The sequence below is a fragment of the Mixophyes fleayi genome, chromosome 2 (assembly GCF_038048845.1).
Source record: "Mixophyes fleayi isolate aMixFle1 chromosome 2, aMixFle1.hap1, whole genome shotgun sequence".
Lineage (NCBI taxonomy): Eukaryota > Metazoa > Chordata > Amphibia > Anura > Limnodynastidae > Mixophyes > Mixophyes fleayi.
In genome coordinates this window covers 326,322,935-326,339,682 of record NC_134403.1, presented here as the reverse complement: position 1 = coordinate 326,339,682, position 16,748 = coordinate 326,322,935, and the positions used below count along the sequence as shown (strand labels likewise).

The 16,748-nt window shown below is 40.0% G+C and overlaps 1 protein-coding gene across 2 annotated transcripts in view; it reads left to right on the top strand.

The window, feature by feature from the left end:
* The first annotated feature begins 299 nt into the window (after positions 1 to 299).
* KIAA0753 (KIAA0753 ortholog) overlaps positions 300 to 16,748 on the top strand; it is a 34,906-nt gene continuing 18,457 nt past the window's right edge. For both annotated transcript variants that reach the window (XM_075196783.1, XM_075196782.1), the window contains exons 1-10: positions 300 to 387; positions 504 to 620; positions 1,009 to 1,585; positions 3,836 to 3,942; positions 5,729 to 5,791; positions 6,121 to 6,342; positions 9,542 to 9,746; positions 10,679 to 10,875; positions 14,664 to 14,821; positions 15,258 to 15,380. In XM_075196783.1, the coding sequence (XP_075052884.1) occupies positions 358 to 387; positions 504 to 620; positions 1,009 to 1,585; positions 3,836 to 3,942; positions 5,729 to 5,791; positions 6,121 to 6,342; positions 9,542 to 9,746; positions 10,679 to 10,875; positions 14,664 to 14,821; positions 15,258 to 15,380 (1,799 nt within the window). In that variant the 5' untranslated portion in view covers positions 300 to 357. The remainder of the gene's footprint in view (positions 388 to 503; positions 621 to 1,008; positions 1,586 to 3,835; positions 3,943 to 5,728; positions 5,792 to 6,120; positions 6,343 to 9,541; positions 9,747 to 10,678; positions 10,876 to 14,663; positions 14,822 to 15,257; positions 15,381 to 16,748) is intronic.

Sequence of the window (16,748 nt, the reverse complement as noted above, 5' to 3'; positions counted from 1 at the left end):
TGCCTCCTTGGAAGCCATCTTTAGTTAGGTATTTGGTTATGACGCTTTGGCAGCCATGATTGGTAAAGGCGGAAGTATAGTTAATATAAAATTAAGGTACATTTAACGTCATGACTATCTGTCTAGTATTTATATGCAGTTTTCCCTATTTCAAGCATTACACAATTCATGAAAATGTCGGACATGCAGATGTTTAATAATAATAAAAAAAACATGTAAAATCCGCTGCTGTTCCCATATTCCCGCCGTTTAGCAATTCCCAGGTGAGTTTGGTCCGTGCAGTGACCCGTAGCTGGGTACAGTTGTCATGGCGCCGCTTTCAACTGCTGGTAGAGAATGGAAGCTAAAGCACCATAGATGATACTAGAGGGACCCTGCAGGCTGAAAGTAGGTGACAGAAACTTATACGTTCAAGGCTTATTTTTGAAACTGTGGACATTGTCTCTATCAGCTTGTAAGAGTGAAATGTACACGTAATGTCAGTTTTTATTTTACATGTTTAGATTTTGACGATGGCATTGAATCCCCAGCATTATCCAGAAACCACACAGCAAGGACTGTCAGCTGTTACCCCTGCCCATCCTTTTATGCATAACAGAAGCCATGGGAAAGAAACGCAGGTTGGTTAATAAAAGAACAGTGAGATACATAAATGTTTTACATTTGTTTCATCTTTCCTTAGAAAAGAGTAGTCTACGTTGCATTTAATCATATTTCTATTAATTATGTTTTGCAGTCTCTAGATTTGTGCTCCATTATGTGCTTCACTCTCTGTGGCTGTTTATTTAATATATATTTTATATAGTGTGGTAATGCTATACCTGTATACACCCCAAATCACAACTACCTCTTGGATATGGATGTATTATGTTATTTATTAATTTAGCTTGTAATGAAACTTATAGTATAATAGTAATGTAATTAAAAATGATATATAGTCAAAAATATGCATTTTTCTTTAAATGAAATTAATTGTGCATGTAACCTATTGTGTACTCTTTTCTGTAGCTTCGGTTTAATTTGGATGTCCCTACACACTCTACTAATTTGGCTGCTCAGTTTTCAAACCCCTCTCCAATTACAATAGAGAAGATTTCAACAACACAAAATAAACCCTCAGACAATTTAGCATCTGAAGATTTACTGAGAAATTCTTGTTCATCTGTCTCTTTCTCTGTTGTATCAGAAGAGAGCTTGAACTTTGCTCTCCAACTTGCAAAGAGAGATCTGAAATTGAAACATTTAGGGAAGAAATTAGAATTAAAGTCAAAATCGCACCCACATCAAGGTTCTCCTAAAACCAAATCGGCCATGCTACTCCATAGCCCTGAAAAAGTTGAAGCAAAACCACAAATCAAGAAGAGCAGGATTAAACATGAAGTGACTGAATCGGGTGCTAGGGTGTATGTGTATACGCCTGATTGGAACAGGACAAATATAGGGGTGACACACTCCCCTCCTACCCATGATTCTGGGCCTGGTGAAAGTCCAAAGAAAGGAGTGGAACAGAGTGAGCAAGAAATAAAGCGTCTGCAGAAAGAGCTGCACACTTACATGCGGAAAATTGAAGAACTTGCCAAGAAAGGTAAGGATTTTGAGCCTGAAGTCCTGTTTAATTTGGCTTTATGTCTCACATTTATTGTATGTATACACTTGCTTTAAAGTATTACACCACTTGTATAATGATAACCCACGTTACCTTGCAATTTGCAGGCTATCTTGTTTAGAGGTGGGCAAGTGTACCTGACAAGGTTAATCAGAATAACGCCACCTGGTCTATCTAAAAATGTCTGAAATCCACTTCCACCCCCCAAATATTTTACTCACTATTAAACACCATGTTGTAGCATATATTGCTTCCAGGATGTAGTGTAAGCCCCAATGCATCTTCTCCAATATACTAACTTGATATTTTGAGACCTAGGTGCAGAATGAACCCAAAATAAAGAAAACAATGGGTGAATTAATTTAAGGGATATACTTCCCTAAACGATGAGATAAAGAAATCTATACATAGTGTCTACAACTGACATAATCATTATCAGCTATTTATATAGCGCCACTAATTCCGCAGCGCTTTACAGAGAACACACATCAGTCCCTGCTCCATTGGAGCTTAGTCTAAATTCCCTAACATACACACAGACAGAGACTAAAAAGACATGCCTGATTTATATCCTACTTTTTTTAGTAACAAAAAATTCAGTCCTCTATCAAAGTTTTTGGATTTACCGTCGTGTTTTGGTTATGCCAAACCGCCCTTGCGTGTTTTGGTTTGCAATTTTGTTTAAAAATCAATGTTTTTGGGCATAAAATAACCGAATTTAGCGCGCCACCTGTTTCTTGGATAAGTAATGTAATTGTAAAGCTATATAATTATGAAAAAAACAGTTTAATTCCTGGTAGGCCGTCATTAATTCTACACACAAACCAGATTGTCTTCCTCTCCATCTATGCATGTTGGCAATGCAGCCATCGTCTCTGGGTGTATATTACACCCTACACTTATAGTTAAATATCTAAAGAAATGGACAAAGGCAGTTTGGTTTCTGTCTCTCTAGGCCCCCCTCCACTTGTAGAAAATAGTAAAAAATTCAGCTGTTATAGACTGTACAATATTAATTGAAATGGACAAAGCCAGTTTGGGGTCAGTCTGTGTATGACACCCTAGCCTTATTAAGAAATTGCCAAAACAGCAGCCTTTCAAGACTGTACGTGATATAGAAATGCCCCAAGTCCCTTTCCTATTTGGGGGTAGATTGCACCCTACACTTATACTTATAAGTATACTTATTTGTTTTTTGGGTGTGTTTTTTTACCTGATTTAAAAAGACTATGTACTTTTACTTCGGCTTTACCAGATGACGACTGGAAACACTACCATCAGGACTGGTGCCAGCACCTGCTTGCTGATTCTGCTCATATGTGGACTGCTTTGAATCCATTTTAATTAGCCTAAAGCACTTGTAGTGCAAAATATTGTATTAGATAGATACTGCTGACAAAGATGACTTTTTTTTGACAGCCAGAAAAATTGGTGTAAAACACTGGGGAATATTGCACACCCCAAAACACTTGTAGTGCAAAAAATTGAAAAATAAGCCTCCTCTATCCTCCTGTCTTGCTGCTCTAACAATTGCAAATAGAATTTGATTTAATAATAGAATTGAATAGTTTTGAAATAATAGAAAGAATAAGGTGTACAATTATTGCTCTGTCCCTGCGCTAATATAGCCTGTGACCTAACCCTGCTCTCTCCCTCTGTCAAATGGCGATGGATTGCTGTAGAGGCAGGTATTTATGAATTTCAAATCTCGAGAGAACGATGACGTTTTGCCTCGATTCCGAATGGGCGGGAGAGTTCCGAGCTTGCTCGGCTCAGTACTCGGATAGGCGAAATTCGGATGGATTCGGATCTCGTGGAACCGAGCCCGCCCATCTCTAATTTTAACGGACCAGGAGTGCTACTGTGTCCTACTATTATGAACCTCTGTTCATTTTTCCTTTCTCTCTAATTAATCATAAGACCAGCACCCCACCTGCATATGACATATTAGGTTATAAATAAATATACGCAGCAGGTGGTTGTCCGTTTTTTCCTTGTGCAGAGCATTTTTTTTTTTTGTTTCTCTAGCAATTTAATATATATACAACTGCAGAAAGATGTTTATGCTGCAACAGAGAAATGATTGTTATTTTGTATTTATAATGTAATTATATCATCTTTTTCTGTTTTGAAATAGAAAAGCTAAAATTCATGACAGTTGTAAGCCCAGTGTAGCTATCTGTGAGGAGATGGCAAGATCTACTGTGTGAATAAGTGCTTCTATTTCAGAACGTGATAGCAAAGTGTTAGATCCTTCAGAAGAAGCTAGAGGCCGGATACGCCAACAGCAACGTGCAGCTCGATCTGCTAGAATGCTGTATGTCTTACAACAACAGGTAATGCTAATGTTTGCTATGCAGACTGTGTCTGTCAAAGACCTTTTTTTGTTTTTGTTTTTTTATTTCACATTTCAGATCTCTTTATTCTATCCCAAATATGGCATAACCTCTGCTTATCACTTGATTCTCTTAGCAATAGTTTACATTAAGGAATGTCCTGTGAATGAAATGTCACCTTCTTTAACGCCACACTCTCCATAGTTACAGTATTAATAAGTATCGCACGTAAATTGAATTAACCGTCGTTGACTGTAGTTTTATGAAGTTTAAATTCTATTATGCTGTCCCATTCTGCCCACTAGACTTCAATTTCTGCTGCTATATATAGGTAGCAGCAGGGAACTGGGGCCCCTACAATGGGACGGCCGTGACCGACTATCCCTTGGGAGCATCATGACCAGGAACTTATCAACCTATCACATGATCGCTGAAATATAAACTTAAAGTGATCACAGTAAAAGTTTGTTAAAAGAAATAATATTTTACTAGCATGCCCCCATTCTCCGTTTCTCATAGCTATTATAGCTTCTAACCTCTTGTATCCACATTACGGATTCTATTTACCTCAAAACATGCAAATAGTATCTAGTATTCGCATACTCCAGGAATTCTTTATAAAGTTATTCAATCCAGTATGTCGCCAAATGAAAACTCAGGCTCTTCTGAGAAAAACAATCTAAAATTTGCTTGGTTAGACTTATAAATTAAAGTTATTTCTGATAAAGTCCGTATAGAAAGAAAAGCCAAATATTGTTTTGGTCATCATGGTTCAAACTACCTCAAGTCCTGAAGGAGGTTTAAGGATAACTACACCAAATTTCCATGTTTATGTGAAGTTAGAAATAAGTAATATATATTACTAAAGCTACAGAAAATTACTTCAGATGCGATTTCTGTAACTAATTTTACCAACGAATGAAAGTTCTGGTGGGCGTGTAGATTTGTGTGTACACACCTACAGGATTTATCTTCTTCTCTCATAACCATCTGCTGAAAAGATTGTGACTCTGCATACTCTATGGAGATCTGTCTACACTGTTGGTTGGGAGTCAATACACACTTACACATTTGCCTGACATCGTTCCATCGTTGATAATGATTTTTAGTCAGTTTATAAAATCAAATCAAGCGATACGATGTGCTTTGGTACGATTGAACATAATCGTGGGTACGTATGCGATATACTTACCAGTTTGAAACAAGAAATGGTATTATCAAATGCCAGACACCAAGTAAATAATCTTCAATGTTATTGTTCAACTTAAAACACTCCACCCAAACTGGATCTTTCGGTTTGGTTGGAGTTGTTCTTTAAGTTTAGTGAACAGGACAATGACCCTATAGCTAACACAACTGTAATAATTTGTCAGTAAAGCGTAGCAGCATAAATTCATTGCAAGTAACTAAATTAGCTGCGTTTAGTTTGTTTGTGAAATGGTTAAAATGCCATTGCTGATAGTCATTGGACATAAGGAGTTGTGCTATGGCAGAGAGAATGGTTTGTTTTTCTACTGATTATAAAGCGGTGTCCATGTATACATTAAAATGTTGTGTAGTTGAACTGCCCAGAGTGCTTTTGTCCTGCTCCTGTCCCACAAAGGGTTGTGGGTCTCTACTGCATGCTGTTTCTTTATCTGCCGTTCTCTGGTGTAGTGTATTATTATTCCCACAATGTCACATGAGGCTTTCCTTTAGAGATTAGGCAGTGTATAGTACAGAAAGGTAAAAGTTTGCTTAACTGAATTCTATTTCTTTTTTTTTTTTTTAACTTTATATTAAATAGGTAAAAGAAATCCATGAAGATTTAGAGAAACTAAGCCCTCAGAAAATCAAACACACAAAGAAGGTAAGAATGCAAACTGATGTAGAATGAATGAAGTGAACAAATAAGTTTTCATTGACAACTAGGTAGTTTTAGTGCTGTCTGGTCACAAATTGCAAAGGATATAGGCACAAAGACAAATCCCATCTGATTAGAAATGTTCGGCTGTTAATTGAGACTGACATAAAGTAAGATTTGGTGTGCTGTCCATCTCAAACCACTTTGGGACATGTCTTACATTGTATGCAAGTCAAGTATATTACTGTAGAAATTTGTATTTGATTGTTATTTTAGTTTTGTTTTTGTTTGTTTTTGTTGCTGTAATAGTATGTGATACTTATGTGTTTTATTAGTCTCGTACCATGTCTAGGCTGGCTGCTGCTCACAGAGGAGCCATTCGGGCCCTGCAAATGTTTATTACCCAGCTGAGTGAACGTGGTGAGCAGCAGATCCCTTCTCTCTACAAGGAGCTTGGACATCTCATTCGCCAGTTGTCTCTCTGCACTGCAAAGCTTGAGTCTGGAAGTGATCCCACTTCCACAAACATGATCATCTCAATTCTCCAGCAAGTCGAGGTAGCTAACAGTCTATTTTTTAACATATTAAGTGGTGTTCAGTTTTAGGGCATTGACATAGTGTTTTAATTTGTCCGAGCGGTGCAACCATTTAGGAATTCGGTGACCACACAGCTTAAAAATGACCTGCTGGAGACCACCCGGGTTAAAAATATTCTACTGGAGGATAAATCTTTCTCATTCATTATGTACAGCTCTGAAACTGGAGCGCCTTCTTATGCAATTCCAAAGTGAATTGTTCTTGCTGGTAACCAATATTGATGAGTATTCCCTGTGTATTCAAACCAAAATGACCTTCTTGGGTGACCTTTGGACCAAAGGGATGTATATTTTTATTAATTTCATGTTTGCAAGAAAGGCAAAAACTTCTAGCCCATTCTAAAGTCCAGTGTGTATTTTAATTGAGGTTTGTTGTCCGGTGTGTGTCCCAAGGGAATTTGATGTATTTTGTGAACGTTTTGCTGCATATTGCCATCTTGTTGTATCGTTGGAGATTTGTTAGATCAGCATGTACAATGGGTACTGGGTTTTTTTTCCGTCTTCACTTCAGGTTGTCCTCTGTTGCCATTATCATTTCCAACTAGGCAATTGCAACCCTGGCATTCTATCACCAATGTCTGAGTGAGTGTTACATTACTCAGACAACCTCCTGCACAATGTTACATCTCAAGGGTTACCACATTAATATGTTTAAGTAACATTTGGAGGAACGTGGTTGGATTGTTACCAATGAAAGTAATCTTTGATCTACCTACCATGTTTTTATGTACGGTATATCTATTGTATGGTTCCCTGCAAGGATGGATTTTTTTGTTGTGGCGCCTGTTGTTGTTGTTGTTGTTTCAGAACCAATGGCAGGCTTCCTCTCAAGATCGGTGGATCACGGAAGTCACATGGTAGGGGTACATGATAGACCTTAATGTTCCAACCCCTTGCTGTTTCTTCAACACCTCTTATGTGAATCAAGGTGAGAAGACGATTCACCTCTTGCCGTGGTGTTATTTGCCAGGTCCTGGCTGGTCAGCGGGGTAAAGATATCTATTCAAACCTCTTTCTGGTTCACAAGCCAGATGGCTCATTTTGTCCCATTCTCAACCTGAAGGCCCTGAATCTACAGCTCTGGGTAAACAGGTTTCACATTGTGTTCATGAGGTCAATGATCAACGGGTTTGAACCGGACGAGTTCCTGGCATCAATCGATGTCCGGGATGCCTGTCTCCATGTGCCGATCTGGGTGGACAGATTGTCGGTTCTTCGACTTGCATTTGGGGACTCCTATTTTAAATTCAGGGCGCTTCCGTTCAGCCTTGCCACGACACCTCTGGTTTTTACTTAGATCAGGATGCTAGTGGCTGCACAGTTACGTATCCATCATCCCCTATCTGAACAACTTGCTCTTAAAGACGGAATTGACTCTGATCCTTTGATCCCATCTACCTCTCTGACTATCAGGGTGCTGGAACAGCACAGCTGGATCCTGATCTTCCAGAATTTCCAGTTGGTTCTCAGTTAGCAGATGCTATTCCTCAGCCTTATCTTCGACACCAGAGCGCAGAAGGTGTTCCTTCCAGACAGCAAGATGCGCTCGCTGCAGGCCGTGGTCGAGGGGAGTCCTGGATAAAAGTCGCCCTTCAATCCTTCTCTGTATGAAGCTGATGGGGAAGATGGTCTACACATTTGAAACACTCCTGTATGGTTAGTTCCATTCTTGGTGGGACCTCTTGTTCAACTGGTCCAGATCCCATCTTGAGCTGGCCTCTCAGGCCCTCCCGTTGTCTCTCGAGACGTGTGTCTCTCTCCGTTGCTGGTTGGTAAAGGACCACTTTACAGCGGGCAGGTCCTTTGCTCCGTGATACTGGTGATATCAGGCTGCGGGGGTGGGAAGGGTCTCTGCTCAGCTTGGGAAGCGTCTCCAAATAAACATCTTGGAGCTCCATGCCATGCTACTCGCAGAGGGCTCAGTCGATTCTGTGGGGATCGTCAGTCGGACAATGCCACTGTCTTTGCATATGTCATTCGACAGGGTGGCATCAGGGCTGTTGAAGCAAGACTGGAGGTCCAGAAATCTTTCCTCTCGCGTGGTAGATACCATGTTAAGGACCAGAAGGCCGGTCCTCGTCCGTATATACAAAAGAGTATGGCGAACGTAAGTCCGCTGGCTTAGCAGAGGTCCTCTCATACAGCGGCATTGCAGCTCTCCAGATTCCTGGCTTCTTTTGCAGGATGGATTTGATACGGGACTCCGGCTCAAATCTTTGAAGGTCCAGCTGTCGGCCCTTTTGATCTACTTCAGAGCATCTGCCGGGGATTTCGTAGTTGCATCCATACCCCCTTTTTTTGCCCCCCACAGCACCTTGGGACCTGGACATGGTTCTACTGACTTCTCCTTTTGAACTGTTTGAGACGGTTGAGTTCTGGTTCTTGACTTGGAAAGTGTTTTTTCTCCTCGCAATTGCTTCCGCAATGAGTGTTTCTGAAATTGGTATTCTTTCTTGCCGTTCGCTCTCCTGGTTTTCAATGACGCCGGGGCTGTATTGCGCATGATTCCCTCTTTCCAGCCCAATTTTGTTTACCGGGCTCCACCTCACTTGGACGATTTGCTGATGACTGTGAAATCTCTATAGACTTTTAGTGCCATATTTAAAATGCCCAAACTGTATTAGAGACTCGCTATATGCCCGTTGTTTTAGTATCCCCAAATGGACTCTGAGGAAAGGATTTAACATAAGTATTAAAATCCCATTCTTGTAATCTCCATAGAGCCTTTGAAAAGGAGATAGTGTGTGTGTATATATATATATATATATAATTTTTAAAGCTGGTTTTCTACAAATCCTCATCAGATGCATGCTTTGAAACTACCTAACTTGTTATTGAAAGAAACCCTCTATGTCCGATTGCTGCAACTAAGGTAATGACCTTTTCTATACATTGTACGGACTCAATTTTATTCTTAATACTTGTAAATATCAGTTTCTGTTGATCACCACCTTATTCGTGTGTTCAAAACCATTGTCTTGACTTACCAGAAAGTATTGCAGAGATATTTGCTGATAACTGGAAAGCTCTAGCCTGTGTCTTTTGTGATCCATCTAAATGTAGTGCACATTGCCTGTTGGGGATCTTGCCTATCCTCAGCTAGTGACTTTTTGTAGCTCTGTGCTACAAATTAAATTAACCTATGCTGTCTTCCATCTAGGACTTGGATACTCTTCTTGAAGATAAAATATCTTCCCGTGAAAAGAAGTCACCTAATATTATGGCAAGTAGATCACCACCCACTGTAAAGGATTCTAACAATATTAGGTCACCTGTGAGAGCGTTAAGTTGCTTCCAACCTGTCTACAAAGAAACAGCACCCCATAAAGAGAACTGGACACGTGTAAGCAGACAACTTGTTCTTGGTAAATACAATTGTCCTTATTGCTTGACAAATTAAAATCTGTTTAGTTCATCTGTCCTATTAGTTGATTTGTAAAAATGCAGGAAAATTTGTTGCAGCTGGTGCATTATACGGGTGATGACAGTTGTACCTGAATGCAGTGCTTTTCCCATCACTACTAAGGAAGGAATGTGGGTGCTTCAGTGCAATGTGGAATATAGCCAGTGTGTTTTCACTGTTGTGTGCATAGTCACCTGTGCAAATAATGCATAAATGTCTAGAGCTTCTTGGGAAATTGTACACCCATTTTGTAGAAATTTTTGCATAGCATCGAATAAGTGCTTTTAAAATATAAACCTTAATACATCATACTAGATTAAAAAATTATCCTTTATTTTTTTTTTTTCTTTGAGGAAATATCATGGGTGATATGCAGTGCATTTATACTTCACTAGTGTTTATATATAAAATAAATACAATCTTATATACAAGATTAGGGCTTCTAGCCCTATAGATGCACTGTAACTGTTCAGTTCGTAATCGACAAAGACTTCCTAGTTGTGCTGGGCTACATGCGTTACTAGTACTTGATATCGTGCCATATGAACACTCAAATGTGAGATGAGGGTGTGACTTGATTTGTGAAGGTCCTCTTGCTTTGGTCCATCTAAAAAAATGTAGTTTATCCAAAATGAAGTGTGTGTAATTTTGTACTATTTCCTAAATTTGTTTTAGATTTTAAAGAAGGCTATTTTTTTTTTTTTTTGACCCTTCTATTGCTATAAAGTTTGAAAACAGTACTGTTACTCCCCTATTATATTGTTGCTACTCAGCCTGGCTACACATAAAATGCATTTTTTGAATGTCTTGCCCTGTAATATTGACAACCTTTACCCAGTTTGTGTACAACATTATATTTCATACTTCAAAAAGCTATTATGTTGTCTTATGTAGATAATCCTCCAGAATCACTGAATGGTGCAACCCACACAGAGCCTAAGTTGGTGCAAGAACTTACTACACCAGAGAGGCGAGAGGCCATCCGGTCAGGACTAGAAGCGTTAATTCAAGCTAGTCGTCTAAAAGGTTTGCCTAGGAAGGGTGTTGGACAGAACAGGAGCAAGGGAGTGCTGCTTCCGCAGAGACCAAAGGTACAAAATGTAACAAAACTACTGTTCATTCTATTCAGTATATTGCTCTTTTACTTAGTGCTTCCTTTTGCCTTAAGTAATCATATGGGTATGAAATAGGACAACATACAAAAGTACTTCCCAATCGTTTTTATGTTGTCACACACACACCTCCCTTTAAGCAGTTTCCCCATTTCATCCCTCCATAGAAACTGCTACTGTAGAGTTAATATTCATACTTGCTGAGGGCTAGACAGGAAAGATGTTTGCATTAGTAGTATTTAAGGATACCCCCCTCCTTCTCTGTGATGTTGTCTTTCCTAGCTGAAGGCAAGCATTTCCTGTTAGATTTGTCTTCCTTTGGTGTTTCTGTTTAGTGGAATCCCTTGCCGGCAAGGATGGTGGCTGACCCATCACGGGACAGGGCAGTGGCTGTCCTGCACCTGTATACGGTTCTCTGGAAGAGCCATGGTGGAAGGAAATTTTGAATCTCTTTGCAGGAGCAGGGAAGTCAGCCCTCTATATGGAGGTGATATGGCTGCTTACAAGCATGCTTGATTTAAATATCGACTGTGCTTTGCTGTGAATCCTTAACAGTCATGAAGCTGTAGCAGCAGCTAAAAAGCCACTTTGCACTTCCACAGGATAAACCCTAAAGAAAACTCCCCACCCCTCCCCGTTTTATTTATGACTTCAAAATTTTATTTTCTTATTTAGTTTAGAATATTTTATTTTTTGTGCTTGTTTTGCTCTTAGTCCTGGTTCTCATCTGATGAAGTTAAAAATAGATCCTGCCCAGTCTGTTACCTGCGGATTGCTCACAAGCCATTTGTGTTAATTGTAAACAAAAGGAGAAAATTCAACAGGCCCAACCTCCTGAACAGTATACAGAGCTTTTTAAATGTATGAAAAAGACAATGGAGGACACGTTTGCTGCTACAGAGGGATTAAAACACATCCAAGTATTAAAATGTTCATTCTAGATCTTGAGGTCCATGGGGAAACTGTTTTTTCAGGTTTTCTCCACCTCCTGGTTTAACTGGTCCTCAAGCAAGGAATCGGAGGATTTCAAGGATGAGATGTCTACCTTTTGTTTCTGATATTATTGATACTTGTAAAAAAGATATGAGGGAAAAACTCTGAATATTGTAGAAGACTCTAATTTCCTGCCTTGTAGGTAAATTTATTTGTATCAAAATAAGGACATGATTATTAAAGAACAGCAACTACCAGACAAAAGGCAAGCTAGAAGAAACTAAGGAGGACAAATTTGACACAATTTTTGTGGCTATACATAGACATAATAAATACTCTTCACAATGAAATAAGGGCGATACAGAGGACAGGATATCAGCTGGTATGAGAAAGGCTTGTTCTGTTTAAAACAATCTGGACCTGAATAGCTGGACATCTATGGGTGCTACAAATTATGTACAATAGCTATTTACTGGACTTCATGGTAGACCAAAAAAGGTACGATTATTTTTTAGTCTCAGACCACAGCAGAAAGGTGAGGGGAAGAAGGTTGTTCTTTGAGCATGGAGTTAATCATAATCAACAATAATGTAATTTCAGATATTTCCCCCTAGATTAAAGAGGGACAGTTGTTTGTTTCTATTTGTTCCTAACAAGAAAAAGTTCAGGGGGTTCCAGGAGGGTATTGTATCTCTGGTATAGCTTCAGCAAAGCAGTGAAGTTTCTGTTGAAGGTCTGTCCTGTGTCCTCCGAACCAGGGGATTTCAGGACCTCCATAGATTTAAAGGATGCTTTTCTGTATATCACTATTTAAAAAGTACACCAGCGGTATCACCGGTGTTGTGTCCTAAATTGGCACTTTCAATTCACATGCCTCTTCTTTATACTTCCTACAGCTCCCTGCACCTTTACCAAGTTTTTGGTAGTCCTAATTCCTCTTCTGATGATGCAATGGATCGAGCTATACCCTTTCCCTGAATTACATTAAAGTGAAAGGCTACTCATGGCTACAGGTCCACCAGTACACAGTACAAGTTATTAAAACTCTCCAAAATTATGGATGGATTATCAATGAGAAAAAAAGGAATTTAATGCATTGCACAACAAGGCTTTTTTTGGGAGGGGTTATAGATTCAAAGTGAGGTTCAGTCTCACTGGCTCAGAGAGAATAGTAAAAATAAGGACAACAGTCAGAGCTATCGAAACAAAAGTGGTCATCTGTAAAAACTTGCGTGGTGGTGCGGGTATTGTTTTTATTGATGATCAAAGTACTATATTGGGCCCAATTCATTATGAGAGAGATTTAGAGAAAATGGAAAAGAGGTCCTCTGGACAACTGAATCCACCTGAGAGCAAAAGCAAATCTGTTTCTGAGAGGGTGACAACCGACAGAATACTGGGAACACTTAAGAAGTCTGAAAGGCTTATTATCTTTGTCTAGCAATGGATGCAAGCACAGATCGGTGGTGTATTGCATCAGTGATTAAGGAGGTAGAAAAAGTTGGTCAATGGTGACAGAAGCAAAAAAAATCTTCAATGGACAGAGCAAAAGGTACCACCTAAATCTCGTCCATTCATGTTGTTCGGAGAACAATGCGGTGGCAGACTTCCTGACCAGGAGCAGAATACATCCAGGAGATGGGAAGTTCCTTCAGCTCATAGTGGACAAATATGGGACTCTTTAAATAGACCTCATGGCCTCAATGACAAATAGAAACGTTTCTTTTTCAAGGAGAAAATGTTCAGCAGTGGAGAGCGTGGATTCCCTGACAGGGCCCTGGGACTTCAGCCTGGGCTATGTCTTTCCTTGGATGCCTGTAATACAAAAATTAAGAGAAGGCAGAAGTAATTGCAGACTGTTCTCTCAATCGGTAAATATGGTTGTTGAAGTGCCCTGTCCAGTGCCAGTCAGGCCCAATCTACTATTGGAAGGTCCACTAAGTCACCTGCATCGGCATAGTCTGTGCCTCAGATTGTGGGCTAAATTTGCGAAACAAAGGCTTCTAAAAATGGGGTCCTTAATACTGTCCAGGAGGTCAGAAACATTACCACTTCAACATATTCTGGTAGACTCAGGAAAGTGCTCGGTACACTTTATGCTTCTTGAGAGCACTTACCAAGTTATAGAGGCAAACTGAATAATTATTATTCTGGAAGGTATGCATAAGGGGCAACCTCCAAGTAAGGGCACACTAGGAAGATGTTTTACGGGTTGTATCGTTAAAGCAAAGAGAAACTGCCCCCAGGTATCCTGAAAGCCCACTCTACTAGGATCATAGTCTCTTATGCAGAGAAGACACAGACCACAACAGAGGAACTAAGTAAAGCAGCAGAATGGAGTTCTCTGTATTTATTTGCTTCAGGCTATAGGCTTGTTGTAGTACAAGCTATAGTTACCCAGCCCAGGAGTAAATCTAACTGGTTGGGTACAGACCCTATAGTAAGTGCAGCCATGGAGGGATGAATGGAAAGGTAACCATTTTTACTTGAAAATACAAAAAAAAACAAGACCCATCTCAACCAATGTTTTTTAATTGTCAATTAACATATTTCTTCACATATCCTTCTCCTTTGTTTTTTTTTTTTTTTAACTAATCTTCTTTCTAAATTATCCTTTAAAGACATATGGAGTACCTGATAATGATAATACATTTTCCCAGATGTTTATATATTCTGCATATCTGTCTACTGTGTTACAGTAGACAGATTATGTCTATCTGCCTAAGTGTTACAGACTAGGATGGTCATAGTGTATGTTGCTGTGAATCTGAGCGAATGACAATTATCAACCACTCTACTAGACATGAAGACATACTCTGTATATGATCCTCTAGGTATTCCGACAGTCTCGAAAGACAGACCTCACACAACCTGCCCATTTTCAGGAGAAAACTGTGGCATTCAAGCTGAAGCAGAATCAGCCCATTGTCAGAGAGAGGAAAACTCCTTGGGTGCCTCCAAACCCAACATCTCCTCCAGCCTCCCCCAAAAGGTACAGAAATAATATATTCGTGTACAGTCACACTTATGCTGCTTCTGGTCATACAGCCTGTATTGTATTTAATAAAATTACTGGGTACACATGATTAACTATACACAAAGTTAGTGTGTCCAAGCTATAAACCACTTTCTATTATATAATCTATATGTAATATTTCCTCCTTTTTTTTTTTTTTTATGCCGATAAAACCTCAGACATTCACACTTACACATAATAAAAGAAATAAGAAATAGAAGGCTGGCTCTATGCCCCCCCCCTCCTCAAATTGATCATCTCATTTGTAAGAGTATTGAGGAACAAAGGAGTAAAACATTTTTTAAGACTTACTGGTGTTGTTCTTAAGGTAATATGGGTGCTACCCTAATGATTTATACCTAGACTTTACACATAGACCTTAACCTTACACTAACCACTATTCTTACTGTAGGGTTAACTGGGAGAGAGAAAGCAAAAGGTTGAATGTTTCTCCATCTAGAAAATTGGATCAAAGTGATGCTTTGAATGCAAAGGAGACTGAAAAGGAGGAAGCCAGGACAAGAGAGGCTTTGAGGTATTTGTGTTTGCTTTGTTTTTTTTTTGGGTTTTTTTGTTGAAAATTCTTCACAAACTGAACACTGCCGCCAAAGTGTCCAATATAATATATTTGTCTAAATCTCGTTAATTGTCAAACATAAAATAATACAGATTATTGAAATTATGAGATAAAAGCTCAAGCAAAGTGAATGAGTTGCTGAAATGCAAACAGATGTTACTGAGAGTGTAAGGCTGTGTGCACCCTGCACTAGATGTTACTGAGAGTGTAAGGCTGTGTGCACCCTGCACTAGATGTTACTGAGAGTGTAAGGCTGTGTGCACCCTGCACTAGATGTTACTGAGAGTGTAAGGCTGTGTGCACCCTGCACTAGATGTTACTGAGAGTGTAAGGCTGTGTGCACCCTGCACTAGATGTTACTGAGAGTGTAAGGCTGTGCGCACCCTGCACTAGATGTTACTGAGAGTGTAAGTCTGTGCGCACCCTGCACTAGATGTTACTGAGAGTGTAAGGCTGTGTGCACCCTGCACTAGATGTTACTGAGAGTGTAAGGCTGTGTGCACCCTGCACTAGATGTTACTGAGAGTGTAAGGCTGTGTGCACCCTGCACTAGATGTTACTGAGAGTGTAAGTCTGTGCGCACCCTGCACTAGATGTTACTGAGAGTGTAAGGCTGTGTGCACCCTGCACTAGATGTTACTGAGAGTGTAAGGCTGTGTGCACCCTGCACTAGATGTTACTGAGAGTGTAAGGCTGTGTGCACCCTGCACTAGATGTTACTGAGAGTGTAAGGCTGTGCGCACCCTGCACTAGATGTTACTGAGAGTGTAAGTCTGTGCGCACCCTGCACTAGATGTTACTGAGAGTGTAAGTCTGTGCGCACCCTGCACTAGATGTTACTGAGAGTGTAAGGCTGTGCGCACCCTGCACTAGATGTTACTGAGAGTGTAAGTCTGTGCGCACCCTGCACTAGATGTTACTGAGAGTGTAAGGCTGTGCGCACCCTGCACTAGATGTTACTGAGAGTGTAAGGCTGTGTGCACCCTGCACTAGATGTTACTGAGAGTGTAAGTCTGTGCGTACCCTGCACTAGATGTTACTGAGAGTGTAAGGCTGTGTGCACCCTGCACTAGATGTTACTGAGAGTGTAAGGCTGTGCGCACCCTGCACTAGATGTTACTGAGAGTGTAAGGCTGTGTGCACCCTGCACTAGATGTTACTGAGAGTGTAAGGCTGTGTGCACCCTGCACTAGATGTTACTGAGAGTGTAAGGCTGTGTGCACCCTGCACTAGATGTTACTGAGAGTGTAAGGCTGTGCGCACCCTGCACTAGATGTTACTGAGAGTGTAAGTCTGTGCGCACCCTGCACTAGATGTTACTGAGAG